At 45.9% G+C, this 13568-nt stretch overlaps 1 protein-coding gene across 1 annotated transcript in view; it reads right to left on the reverse strand.

The window, feature by feature from the left end:
* Nucleotides 1-13568, reverse strand: part of TBC1D9 (TBC1 domain family member 9) — a 75675-nt gene that overhangs the window by 12456 nt on the left and 49651 nt on the right. The window contains exons 7-15 of the mRNA XM_084884234.1: nt 12404-12610; nt 11335-11505; nt 10331-10481; nt 7301-7515; nt 4844-4961; nt 4286-4571; nt 3858-3987; nt 2158-2256; nt 1934-2002 (exon numbers count right to left, since the gene is read on the reverse strand). Coding sequence (XP_084740360.1) covers nt 1934-2002; nt 2158-2256; nt 3858-3987; nt 4286-4571; nt 4844-4961; nt 7301-7515; nt 10331-10481; nt 11335-11505; nt 12404-12610 — 1446 coding nt within the window. The remainder of the gene's footprint in view (nt 1-1933; nt 2003-2157; nt 2257-3857; nt 3988-4285; nt 4572-4843; nt 4962-7300; nt 7516-10330; nt 10482-11334; nt 11506-12403; nt 12611-13568) is intronic.

Below are 13568 nucleotides of genomic sequence, written 5' to 3' on the forward strand. Positions count from 1 at the left end.
CCAGGGCATCCTATATAATAAAAGGCTAATTTGAAAAGTGTCCCCTCCACCAGGAGTTCGACCAGGGGGTGAGGTCAGGTGATCAACTTCCCACATCCCCTCCTCCTGGCAGGCCCTGCCCCTGATAGGCCCCAATGAGGGCAGGCCAGCTGGACCCTACCCGTGCACGAATTCATGCACCGGGCCTCTGGTTTCCTCCTAACTAAGGCACACAAGGGACTTTGGAACCAGCCTGAATGTGGTAGAGACACTTTCACGGTGCTCATAACCCTCAGGAAAGACAAGCCGTGAAGATCATCATTGCCCTGCTCTGGGCTGAGATCACACAGCCCATCATCTGGGGACAGGGCGCAGAGATTGAAAAGAACCAAAGTGATGAATTTGGAAAACGTTTAAATGAAACTAGGGCAAAGGGGTCTGGACCACATTTTCAACCAAATCTGTGTCAGGGTGGCAGCCTTTCACCTTTTCCAGCAAGTTTTAGCCCAAATTCCAACAGTACGTGCCTTGGAGAGGATGGCATCTTACCTTTACCTAAAGCTATAGGGACCCTCCCTTCCCCTGCTACCCAGAAGAGCTGAAGGGTCTGGTAGGATGGGTGTCTGACACACAGTCATGTCTCCATAAGTGTTTAATAAATTAATGCCAGTTAGTGTTCAAAGATCATTATATTTTTTTTTCGTTTTGCTTCCACTTAGATCATTATCTTTTTCCTTTAAGATCAAAGAGGGACCCTTTTCTTACGGATAACCACTTACACCAAGTGATTAGCTGCAGGGCTTTAGAGATATTGGTTAATGGCACACAATGGAGACTTCACTCTCAAGTGCTGAATGGAGGCTGATGGGGGCGCCATTGTCCACTCTGTGGGTCATAGGACTGGATGGACAGAGCACACCACTAACCAACTATGAAGCCTCAATCTCTCTGTGCCCACATCCAAAGCATGTAGAGTGTGTACCAGATTGATAACTAATCACCATTTACTTCTGTACTCAACATACATGTTTGAAGCACCTACAGGGATCAGACATCAGTGAAACTAAAATAATAGAACATCCCAATACAGCTATCACATTCTGATTCTAAATGATTCGTACTCAACTCAGACCTTTATGTCTGTGCCTTTATGGTTTGTTCTCATACTATGTACCTTTGGGCCGGGAATCAAACCTGCAACCCCAAGGTACATGCTGTTGACTGGGAATTGAACCTGCAGCCCCTTGGTGAGCGGGCCGACATTCCAACCACTGAATCACACTGGCCAGGGCTGTTCCTGTACTAACTCTACCGTCCTCAATACAGCCAAGTGTATTTCTGGCAGTAAAAGACACCGTATACAAGCTACACAGTGAGAGAGCGTGATAAAATTGGTACCTGCATAAAAGGTATCTTTTAATTTTTTCCCCCCTATCAATTGCACATTTTCACCTAAGATGTTGATAATGATAGCTATGACTAAACTATTTTTTTTCTGAAGAAAAAAAAATCTGCATTACTTTACTTCAATAACATTATATTTTCTGGTCTGGAATTATGAAATGGAAATCACAAAAATGTAGGTTCAAATGGAAAAAGACATGCAGGTTATGATTAGAATAATATAAGAATAAACTGTTTTGTGTACAGCTGTAAACCTACTTTTGTGCACCCCTAAAAGTAGTAAGTCCAAAGAAATTGATAAAATGTTATATGGAGATAAAATGTTATATTTTATACGTATTAGCTATCAACTTAAGTGCATTAGAAGAATGTTTATTTTTTATATTAGTGTTCCATTTTTATGTGCATAAATAGGAAGTTCTATCTTCCTATTTATGCACACTATAACTCAGGCTTTCCCTTAAAAAATGTAACAGAAAAATGTAGAATTTAATTATTAAAGTGAATTTTTTTATCCCCTGAATGCACACAAATTTACTTGGAAGCTCACCTTGAAAAGAGCATAAAGTTCTTCTAGTTCGTCAATGGTAAAGGATGTTTCGGTCACAATGGTTCGCACCTACAAAAAGAACAAATACAACCAATTTCATAAACTCCAACATGTCACGTTGGGCAAGCTTCTGTCTTCTAAGCCATGGCCAGTGTGTCAGCGGGGATTTCTGAGCCGGCAGGAGTGCGAGGAAGAGGCCACAGACTGGTTCCACAAGGACTCACCACATTCCGTTTGGTGGTGTCCTCCAGCGTCTGGATCACTTTCAGTCTCTGTTTGAATCTCATCTGCTCAATCAAGTCTGCCCGGATCGTTCCAAATTTCTGGAAGAGAGCCAGATTGGCACCTCTGAGAAACCTGCTGAAGCACCCAGTGTGGTGTCTACAGGATTGATGGGACACAATCCTGACACACATGAGCCATCTGGAACATTAGGAAGCTCTGTTTTTTGTTTTTTTTTGGTTTTTTTTTTCCCAACGTCATATAAATGAAATTGTACAGAATGTTCTCTTTTGGTTCTGGTTTATTTCACTCAGTATCATGACTGCGAGATTTATCCAAATTGTTCATGTTCATTGCTGCGGAGTAATTCACTGTGTCCTGGGCCCTCCAGAAAGGTCACCTCGGTGTCTGAGTCCACTGAGGCTGGGACTTCGTCTTTTCCTTCTGGGTAACTCTCCAGAGCTGCAGAACATCACCCACAGGCCCACCCAAAGGAAAACTGTTTGTCCAACTGTCACTACAATCCCTCCCAGTGGGGGCTGGGGAGGGTACACAATGAGAGAGATTCTCCCCCTCGAGGCATTTATGAATAAAGCTATCATCTCTCCTCACCAGAAATTGATGAGAAATTAGATCAACATATCAGAGCACCCTCCTGACAAGCTGGGGGGAGGGAGGGGGAGAGAAGGGCAGTGCTTGACTAGGTCTCAGAGCTGAATGTGCTCCAGCATCTCCCCTACTTTTCTATTCTCCAGGCTGATTATCCCGAAGCACAGAAATAAATGTGTGGCGAGACTCTGGTGTCATGCGTCCATCCAAACCAGGTTATCATCGGCTCTGTGATGAGCGGCCCCATTCTGCAACTAGGGCAGTGACTCTCAGCCCTCCCTGGGCACTGGAATGAGCTGGGGAAACTTATTAAAAAAAATGCTTATTGTTGGCCTTATGCCAGAGATTCAGTTGGAATTGGTCTGCAATGGAGCCTATGAATTTATGTATTTTTAAAAATTAGCTTAAAAATTTTTTTAAAGTGATTTGAAAGGATTGAAAGCCACCAAATCAAAGGTTAAGTAGGGGGAAAAAAGATAAACCATGAGGAGTTACGGGCACTGAGTTCTAGGAGCTTCATAAACCACCAGATGCTATGAGACACATGACACTGGTTCCTTTACCCTGAGCAGCTCCTTTGTGACTCAAGACCAGGTTGAGGAGTCACGTGGGCCAGAAGGCAGCTTCCCAACTAGGCCCAGAAATCCTAGAGGCTTCACAGGGGTGGTTCTTCTCTAGATGGTGCAGGGTATTCTATGTGGCCTGGACTGAAGAGGATTGGCTTAGCTACTTCAGAGAAGACCTAGTACTTGGCATGAGAATAGGCGGTGAACTGGTGTGTGCAGGTCAACCTCCCCAGGCCTGCTCTCAACCGCCCCATCTCGGTCCACCCAGAGTTGATCTGAGCTGCCACTCAACCAGGTTTTAGGGTGGGCATAAGAACTGGAGGATGAGAACCTGTCATGCCATCTGCTCCCTGGTATTACAGCAGGGAGAAGTCATGGACCCCATTCAGTGTCCATCTCTGCAGCTCAAAGCTGTTAGCTGGAAGGTAGCTACTTGCTCCAGCAACTAGTTCTCAGCAGGTCAAAGGGGGCAGGTACACCCAGGGGTCAGCAATGGAAGTGACTCTGAGCCAGGAAGCAAGTCTTACGTCATAGGAGGTTCGGATGAGTCTGAAGATGTCCACCTCGGGGTAAGGCTCCACATCATCACTAAGCAGGGAGTGGAGGTGAGGAATGGGAGGCAGGGTGCTGTCTTTATTGGTCACACTGTCCAAGTACCTGGAAGAAGAAACGAGTCAGGAGGCTAAGTCACCAGGAGGCTACGCTGGGATTCTCCCATTTCAGTTCACACATTTTCTGCAAACTCTGCACTTGGAAACAAAAGACTGTCATTCCCTTAATTAAGCAAAATTCCCCTAACTTCTAAAAACCAAGCATATGAAAATGAATAATCAGCTGACCAAGGGAAGTGGGCATGATGATTCCCACCCAGCCAGTTAAGACTCAGGAAACCCAGGAGGAAACAAAAGCACAGGGAAGATCCAGACATGGTGCTGCAGGAGCCTTCGTACACTACCTTCCCAGAACGGTCATGGCCTCCCCGTCGTCCTTACAGTTCAACAGCTTGTCCACATTGGCATCCAGCACAGCCAGGGCCAGCTGGAATATCACCTTGATTCCTTCGTAGAAGAAACAGTCCACCACCACCACCGCGCTCTCAAAGGGCATCACGCTGAGGAACAGGGTGAGGAACCAGGACAGGGAGATGGTGGAGATCACGCCCAGGTCCTGCATGCAGTCGTAGAGCTGGGGGACGTAGTCTCGCGCCAACTCCTCGAAGACGCCCTGGTCCACCAGCGCACCTGCAGCGGAGGACACGCGGGCCCCTTCTCACTGACGCACCCAAGCAAACGGCTCGCAACTGGTGCTGAGACAGACCCTGTCTAACCGTCTACAATCTATATCGGAGCAAGCCCTCTCTGGTTCCCATTGTGGAAAACTGGGGTAGCCTGAAACTTTCTTGCCTAATGGGTGGCTGGGAATTGTGTTCTGGCCGGTATCAGGGTTGTAGGAACACACACATGAGATGTTCCTGATGAGATGCGGAGGAAAACGTAAGTCCGTCCCCACCTACCAACAACTCTGGTGTTGTAGTAGTCGGGCAGCATGCGCTCACACAGGGCCACCAGGAGCCAGAAAGCCTCCTCCTCTTTGGCATAAAGCAGCAGCACCGAGGTGACGATGTTCATGGCCTACAAGCACGGAGAGATGTCATCCAACACATTTTAGCAAGTAAGCAATTTGTTAACCCAAACAACGACTGAATTAGTCTTACGGGGGCCAGCAAACTTCTGTAAAAAGCCAGATGAAATATTTAAAGGCTTTGCAAGCTACACACACATGTTCTGTGGTGTTTTATGTTGTCTACAATCCTTTGAAAATGTAAAACCACCCAGCCAGAGTAGCTCAGTCATTGAGTGTCGATCTATGAACCAGGAGGCCACAGTTGGATTCCCAGTCAGAATACATGCCCTGGATTGCACGCTCGATTCCCAGTGTAGGGCGTGCAGCCGATCAATGATTCTCTCTTATCATTGATGTTTCTCTCTTTCCCCTTCCCCTCTCTCTCTCACACACACTCTCTCTTCCTCTCTGAAATTAATAAAAATTTACACTTTTAAAAATATGTAAAACCATTTAAGTCCTTGGCCTGTAAGTATAAAGGGTCTTCAGGAACACCAATATTCACAGAGAGAGACAGGCAAACCCTCCTTCAAAAATTTGCCTGGAGACTATTTCACAAAGCTTCTGAATCTATCCTAATGGTCTCCATAACCAGGTACACGTGGCTTAAGGCTCTCCTCTGAGAACAATGAAACCATTTAAACTTAAGAGTCCTGGCCTATTATTCCCATCTGGATAAGGAAGGTCCTGAATACCAGTGACTTACATTCTAGAGTAACCTGCTTTATTAAAAGATATTATCAGATAGCTCTTAAGAGATAATCTCAACTACTTTAATAGTCCTCTTAATTAAAAAGAGAACCATCAAAAGACAGATATTAACTCCATTCTATCAGAAGCCAACTAATTCCTGTACTTCTTTGATCTTCTAGAAACCATTAATTGTTCATCAGATTTCTATAATATAAATGCCAAAAAAGAAATTCTGGTCTAATAGGCTCTTTGTTGTAGTAAGTCTTATTCAATATTTTCCCAGGTGAAATCATCACTAAAATTCCACTTGAGAATTAGCCAGACGACTCTAGGTCATGACATGACTGGCCTAGCCAGTTATCAGTCAAGGTAAGTTTTTTTTTTTGTTTTGTTTTTTTAAGGGTCTACTTTGTAGTTGGCTGTGGACTAGGTATTGGGGGGTGAAGTTCAGGTATTGGGGGTGAAGGTTGAGAGGTGATGGGGAGGACACAGTGGTAACACGTTACACAGGACTTGTGTTGGTGTCAGAGAGACAGAATAAAGGTGTGAAGGTTAATTAATCAATTTTGGGAGTATATTTAAATTGTGCTTTCAAATAAATAAAATGCAGTACAAGGAGACCTGTAGTGTGTGTGTGTGTGTGTGTGTGTGTGTGTGTGTAGGAATTAAGTCTTTAGCTTTTAAATGATTGGCCAGAGAAGGCCTCTCTATGTGGCCTTTAAAACTTAAAGGTCACATTATCTTGGACCTTTCTCGATTGTGGTTTGTATACTAGTACAAGAGATCACTGTAGTTGGTATGTGGAGCAACACTTTTTTAGTCAAATTTAGCACTTATTGTAATATGTACTGTATTACTTATAACCATAGCAAATAAAAGTTATCTTCTCAAGGTCACAATTGCTTAGGAGGATGCAAAAGTAGGAGCACTGTGGGACCCAGAATGCAGGAGTAGAGGCCTGGTGCTCAGGCATGCTCTCTGCTACCCCAGGTTGAGGGTGGATCAGAGTGGCCCCAGGGACTTTCTGAGGTCACCCGCTAGATGGTGGTGAATAGTCAGGGCATTCTTGTCTCCTGGCTCCTCTGCTCAGGGCAGTGGTCCTCAACCAGGGAGATTTTGCTCTGTAGGGGAAATTTGGCAAAGTCTAGAAATGTTCCGATTGCCGCGACAGAAAGATTCTACTGGCATTTAGTAGCTAGATACTGTCAAACATGTCATTAAACAGCAGTGTTGCCGAAACCGGTTTGGCTGGGTGGATAAAGCGTCGGCCTGTGGACTGAAGGGTCCCGGGTTCGATTCCGGTCAAGGGCATGTACCTTGGTTGTGGGGGATGTGCAGGAGGCAACTGATCGATGTTTCTCTCTCATCGATGTTTCTAACTCTCTATCCCTCTCCCTTCCTCTCTGTAAAAAAATCAATAAAATATATTTTTTAAATAAATATAAAATAAAATAAAATAAACAGAAGTGTTATGAAACATCCTACAAAGCACAGGACAGCCTCACAAAAAGAAGTATCCAGCCCACCATGCCAACAGTGCCAAGGTCAAGAAACCCCGGTGCAGTGAAGTGAGAGCGCTGATGACCATAAAGTCTTTTTTCTTCTTACTTCCTAGCTGGTAACACCATTAGTACAAACCATCTGTGACGTTTACCTGGCAGTACCCTATGTTAGGGTTTCGGAAAGCATAAGCCGTTAAGACTCTCCTCAGAGCCGCAATGCCCATCTCATTCTGGAAGGCTGGGTGCTCTGGGAGGGAGCGGTGCAAGTCTCTCTCGATCTCCTCCGTGGCGAGATTGTACTTCCCCATGGACTTCTCCACGAGGTCTTCGTAGTACCCAGGGTGCGTGGCCTTCTCGTTGATGGCACCTGGGAAATACACCACGTCAAAAATGGAAGCCCTGCCTCACCTCACCCCCCGAACCTCTTCACTCCCCCAGCCATTCCAAGGGCACCTGGGAAACGGCAGTAAGTCCCCGAGGTGGTGTGGTGTGCTGCTATCATGGCTAGCCCAGGACACGGAGAGGGGTCTCCTAAGCTCCACAGGAAGCTGGCTATGTACAAGCCCCATCTCGTGGAGGGAGGCCTAAAAACTGTGTTCTGAGCACCTTCCACAGACCACCCTGCGGGGTCGCTAACGAGCAGAGGAGGGAGGCAATCAGAGTAAGCCAGGCTGGGGGTTTGGCCCTTCCTTCCAACACAGCAGCTCTGCTTTTACTTGACGGGGGTTTTCCTGAAGATTGCACTTGACAAAAACAAATTTTTACCTCTCAAAACAAGTTGAAAACTTTACTGAAATGGCAGCTCTGAGGGGCCTAAATAGCCATACTGAAGAGTATGAAGCTCTGTGGAGAGGAGGTAGTAAACTATGTGGAGGGATTTTTTTAAATTGCTGGGGTGGTGAGGGCATTCCCAGCAGTGGGGAATGGCGGCTATGGATGGGAGCCCTCAGAGGCTGGGCAGGGGATGCAGAGGTGGGCTGAGAGACTTCCGTTTAAAATTTTTTGAAGACTGGAGTGAACTGATGATTCTCTGGGAAAAGGGGAGTGAATATAAACTGTGCACCTATGGATGAGGACAATGGGGAGTGGGGAAAGGGCAGAGGGTGGGGTGGGAACCTGGTGGAGAGGAGCAATGGAGGGGGAAAAAAATGAGGAACATTTGTAATAATATGAACAATAAAGATTTATTTAAAAAAATAAACATAAAAATTTTTGAAGACAGAAAACCCTGTATACAAATATCTAAACCTAAACATAATTGTGTGTATTTATGTAAGTATAAACTATACTTTCCTATACGTTACATAAATATAATTTATACATAAGTATAAAATATATGATATAAATACATGCAAACTATCTACACACATATACATTATATAATGTGTATATGTGAATATAGACATTTTATATATATAAATATATATATATACATATATATTTAATAGTAAAATACAAATGAATATATATATATTTATAAATTAGAGCCCTGTGCTGACCTAGTCTTTGTTCCTGAAGGTCACACAGAGCCCAGCCTTACCCTCACACTTGCCCTGGAAAAGCCTGTCAGACAGCTTCTTAACTTTGGCTTTCGCTCTGTTCTCAAGGGTGATCTGCAAGGCTGACTTGCCATTTGGCCTGCACTTCCCTTCACAGCAGGGACACTGAGCCGGGTCCTTGTCAGGGTCCCTAAGGGTCATGGGAAGCAGGTGGGGCTCCCCTGCTAGGAGCTGGGCTCTCTCCCAATGGGCAAGCTGGCTTCCACATGAACCCCACCCCCGGCGGGCAGGCTGAAAATGGGGGCTGTTTTATACCCTCTGCCTCCTGGAGCTCATCCCATTAGAGAAAACACTGTGCCTACATGTCTCCGCAACAGAGTGCTGCGTGCGCTGCTTCCTGGCGCTCCTCTCAAGTTTCATTTTCATCTGAGTCGTGCTATAAATAACTCCCAATCTGAATAAGGAAGACGGAAATGGAATTTTTTTTATCACTCTGCCAGCAATCGGAATCAGGTTGTCAGGGAGACAGGTCCGCCAAACCCCAGAAAGGCGGAAGGCTGGACAGTCAGGGTCGGCGTGGACTGGGTTTGTGATTAGAGAGAAGTTGACTCAAATTTGAGTTTCTAAATGAGGAGCAATGGCAGGTCTACGTAAGGCCGAGAAAAAAAAAAGACCTGTAAATGAGGATAGGACAAGCAACTTTTACATAAAACAGGTATTTTCCCAGATCCTACCTGTCCTACTTCTGAGATGCTGATACTACATCTCATTATGGGCAATCACCATTTACATCTGCTTTTAAAAGCTATGTAAAGGCTATGCGGTTGTTTTTTTTTAAAGACTTTTCTGTAAGTCTGGAAACTCTTTTAATTTTGTCATGTTTTAAATGAAAGGTCTTCATAATAGCACTAGAACAGGACCACCCTGGGTTCCAATAAAAATATTCACACCCACCTGTTTAGAATGAGCACCTTTCAGGCCTCCACCCGAGCAGAGCATCTGACCTATATGGTCAAGGCTGATGACCCCCGAGGGAAGGCCCTGATGTTTGTGAGGGACCAGGCTGGGAGGGTGGGGCTGGGAGGACCTCTGGGCTCAGGGCTCCCAGGTTTGACCTGGCCAGGTTATGTTTGGGCATGAGCATGGCTTGGATCAGAAAAAGTGGACACATCGGTCCTATGGGTGCATGACCTGTCCCCTGACCTTCCTGACACCTCCAGCTTGGAGGAGAAGTGTGATCTGTGCAGACTCTGGTCTCTCCTCCGACTCCAGGGAAAACCAGTAAATTCAGTTGGTGGCAAAATCAAGGACAAGGCTTCCTTACTCCTCCCATACCCTCCCTCTCCACACGGATGACTGCTCTGCCCACCCACTGTCACATTTCAACATAATCAATAACACAGCTGGGAAAGGAAAAGGACTCCCAAAGCCACAGAGAATGATACTCTAGTTCTTTTTTCCCCCCTAAAACAATGTCAGTAAATAATAGATAAGGTTACCAGGACTCAAAAGGGGTGGCTCTGACAGTTGAGTCGCTGAATACGTGTCCTGTGTTTTTATTAAGGGACTTCAATGCTCTGGCCAGGAAAGAGTTAGCTCTGCACTGGGGTTTGCATCTTTGAAAGAACTCTGGTGCATGACAGAGGGTGACGGGGAGGCCCGGGTCCAGCCCAGCCCTCTTACCTGAGAGCAGCAGCCAGAGCTCACCCCGCATGCTCTCTGGGATGCCCTTCAGCACCAGCTCCCGGGTTTTCTCTGTGCGGTACATGCAGATGCCTTGCCCATACTCGGCAAAGTGAATCTTCCAGGCTTGCTCTTTCAAAAACTCCTTGGCCTGAAAGGGATAATGACGCATGATGACATCCCAAAGGACTCTGGGGATGGTGAGAGGTCCCTTTTGCAAACAGAGCCAAGTTCTGGACAGAACTCATGAGAAGGGAGGACTCAGACATTCTGGCCTCCTTCCCTAACTGGGCCCATCTATCATGTCCTGTGGTCCCGTCACGATGCCTTCTGGCCCCAAGTCAGAATTCCTCTTCCTGGAGGCGGGTCAGCAGAATGCAGATGATAGTAATGGCTTTATGACCATGCCTCCAAGTGCAAGTAAGTTTTTTAAATGTGCACTAAGAACTTATATGATCGTTGACTTAAACAGCAGTGAAATGCCTCCTATACCCTCTAGAACTCATCGCCATCCATGAAAAACCACTCTGAAACATAATAATACTTTTAGACAAGCTCTGCTTTACGTACAAGAAAATATCTATTTACATAGATATGAGTTCACTTTTACTTAAAAAACTAGAGGCCAGTGCACAAAATTCATGCACGGGTAGGGTCCATAGCAGCTGCTGGCTGGGGCCTCCCTTCGTTCCGTGCCACTCCCTGGTGGTCAGTGCACATCACAGTGAGTGATCCAACTCCCAGCTAGTCCAACGCCGGAGGGAACACTTTGCATATCAGACTTCTATATATATAGATAGACTAGAGGCCTGATGCACAAAATTTGTGCAAGGGGCTCGGCCACCACCGCCACAGTGGCTGCCTCTTCCTCAGCCCTCACAGCCCTGGCTTCATACGGAAGGTCATCCGGTCTAATTAGCATATTATGCTTTTATTATTATAGATATTTTTAAATGGTAATTATCTATTATAGAAAGTTTTGGGGAAGAGCAGGAGGGACCCACCAATTTCGGATTGAATTCCTCAGGAGACCGCCGCCGATACATGGTCATCAGGGTCTGTGTGGCCGTGGGGACGCTGTTGCCATTTAGGTTGAACTGGCGCTCTCCCTCAGAGTCCGAGCTCGAGTTTTTCTGGGGGCTGGAGGAAACGAGGCTGCTGGGCCGAGAGTACACCTGCAGTCGCAGAGAGGAACGAGATACTTAAGGTTTGGGCAGCAACCCTTCAGCGTCCTCTACAGAGAACAAAAGCCATGCCATGGTTCAAGAAGTTTCTTGCTTTGTGAAGAAACAGAAGAAAGGCAGCAAGTCAGCATTTCGGTGAAAATTAGACAGGTGCATGGGCTATAGGCTTTAGAACTGCTGTCCTCAAAATAGGTTTTCCCTGTATTTCAGCTGTATTTTTGCAACAAACTGGCCATTTATCTCTGGAATTAGCATATGTGCAAAGCATGCTGTGATTGAATCATCCGCTTATGGAATGGCCTCTTTCCCCTTTTCTGGTTTCTGGTGCCTCCAAAATTCCCACCAAAGCTTGGGGCAGGTGACAGGGCCAAAGATGATACCTGTGAGCTCATCACCATTACAATATGTTTTAGCTGCCAGTAACTCACATTGTTACTTGAGCGAGTGACACGGTTTTAGGGGCTGCAGGTTCCCTGGATATTGGTCCAGGTGTAATTCAAGAGGGACACAATATGCATCTAATCATAATAAAGTAAAATCATCATAATGATGCTGTATTTCAGGCTTGAGACTTCATTTAGTGGCCTCTGTACCATCCCCAACAATGTCACTCTATGGACCAGAGTCACTTGGACCAGGATGAATGACTTCATCATTCTTCACCCGTAAAATGAGAGGATATCTATAAGGTTATCTATAAGGTTCTGCCCAGCATTATGGTCCCAAATACAAACGCCATGAGATTTAAATGAGATATTGCTCTGGGCATCAGGATAGGTGGTGTGTCTTAGCACAGCTGCCAAGCTCAAAGGTCAATCAAAACGGGCAAGAAGGTGAACACCCCAAACACATAGGACAAACCAAAACACCCAAGGTGTCCTCCACGGACCTCATCGTCCGAACTGTTGTAGCTCCCTGCAAACTCCCTGTCCGAGTATATTCTGGAGGTCGTCTGCTGCAGGAAGTCAGAGATTCTCTGCACCAGAAAGTCTCTGTCTTTCAGGTTGGCAAACAGGAAGGTCATCCTGTTCCTGGTGCTGATGGACAGAGGACTGGGGAGGACGCTGGAGCTGTCCGCCTTTTCTACAATTGTCACCTGAAAAGAAACAGGAGCCAGGGATCATTACTTCTCAGGGAATCTCCAATAGCAGCTCCTGGTCAGCACTAAAGAAAGGTCACAGCACTCTGATGTCCTGTGGGAACCATGCTTGTTTTATTGGGCCAAATTCAGATTCGCCGACTCTGTTCCAACCAAAGCAAACAGCAAATCAAACTGGAGCTCACACCAGAAGTTAGAACCATCTTGCTGTTTTTTCTAAACCGTTTCTTCTAAGCTGAGAGTGATTTTATGCTCCAGGAGACACTGGGCTACCTCTGGGGGCATTTAAAAAAAAAAAAAAAAAAAAAAAAAAAAATATATATATATATATATATATATATATATATATATTATTGATTTTCTACAGAGAGGAAGGGAGAGAGATAGAGAGAAACATCGATGAGAGAGAAACATCAATCAGCTGCCTTCTGCACACCCCCTACGGGGGATGTGCCTGCAACCAAGGTACATGCCCTTGACCGGAATCTAACCTGGGACCTTTCAGCCCACAGGCTGACGCTCTATCCACTGAGCCAAACCAGTTTAGGCTCTGGGGGCATTTTTGGTTGTCACAGTTGAGGATCGGGTAGGTGGAGGCCATCTTTCTCTCAGATTAGCATACATGCAAAGCATATATGTTGCCAGACATGCTACAGGCAGCCTGCCCCCAACACGGTCCAGCCCAGGGCGATCACAGTGCCAAGGCTGAGAAACCCTGTGAAGGAATTCTCTGATTTTCATTAAAATTTCATGGCGCCATCAAGGAGAGAACTCCTATCGATAGCTGCTGCATTATGCATATGAGACAGAAAGCAGCCCTGACGCTGGGTCCTTTCACCCAGCTCAATGTTGGGGTGGTTTTCAGAACACAAGCAATCCTTCAACCGTCTCCCTCGGACTCCAGGGCTTTGCAGGCTTCACTCAGTTCTGAGCAGACATGATGTAAGCGGCGTAA

This window comes from Pipistrellus hanaki, assembly GCF_964339955.1.
Source record: "Pipistrellus hanaki genome assembly, chromosome: 5".
NCBI lineage: Eukaryota > Metazoa > Chordata > Mammalia > Chiroptera > Vespertilionidae > Pipistrellus > Pipistrellus hanaki.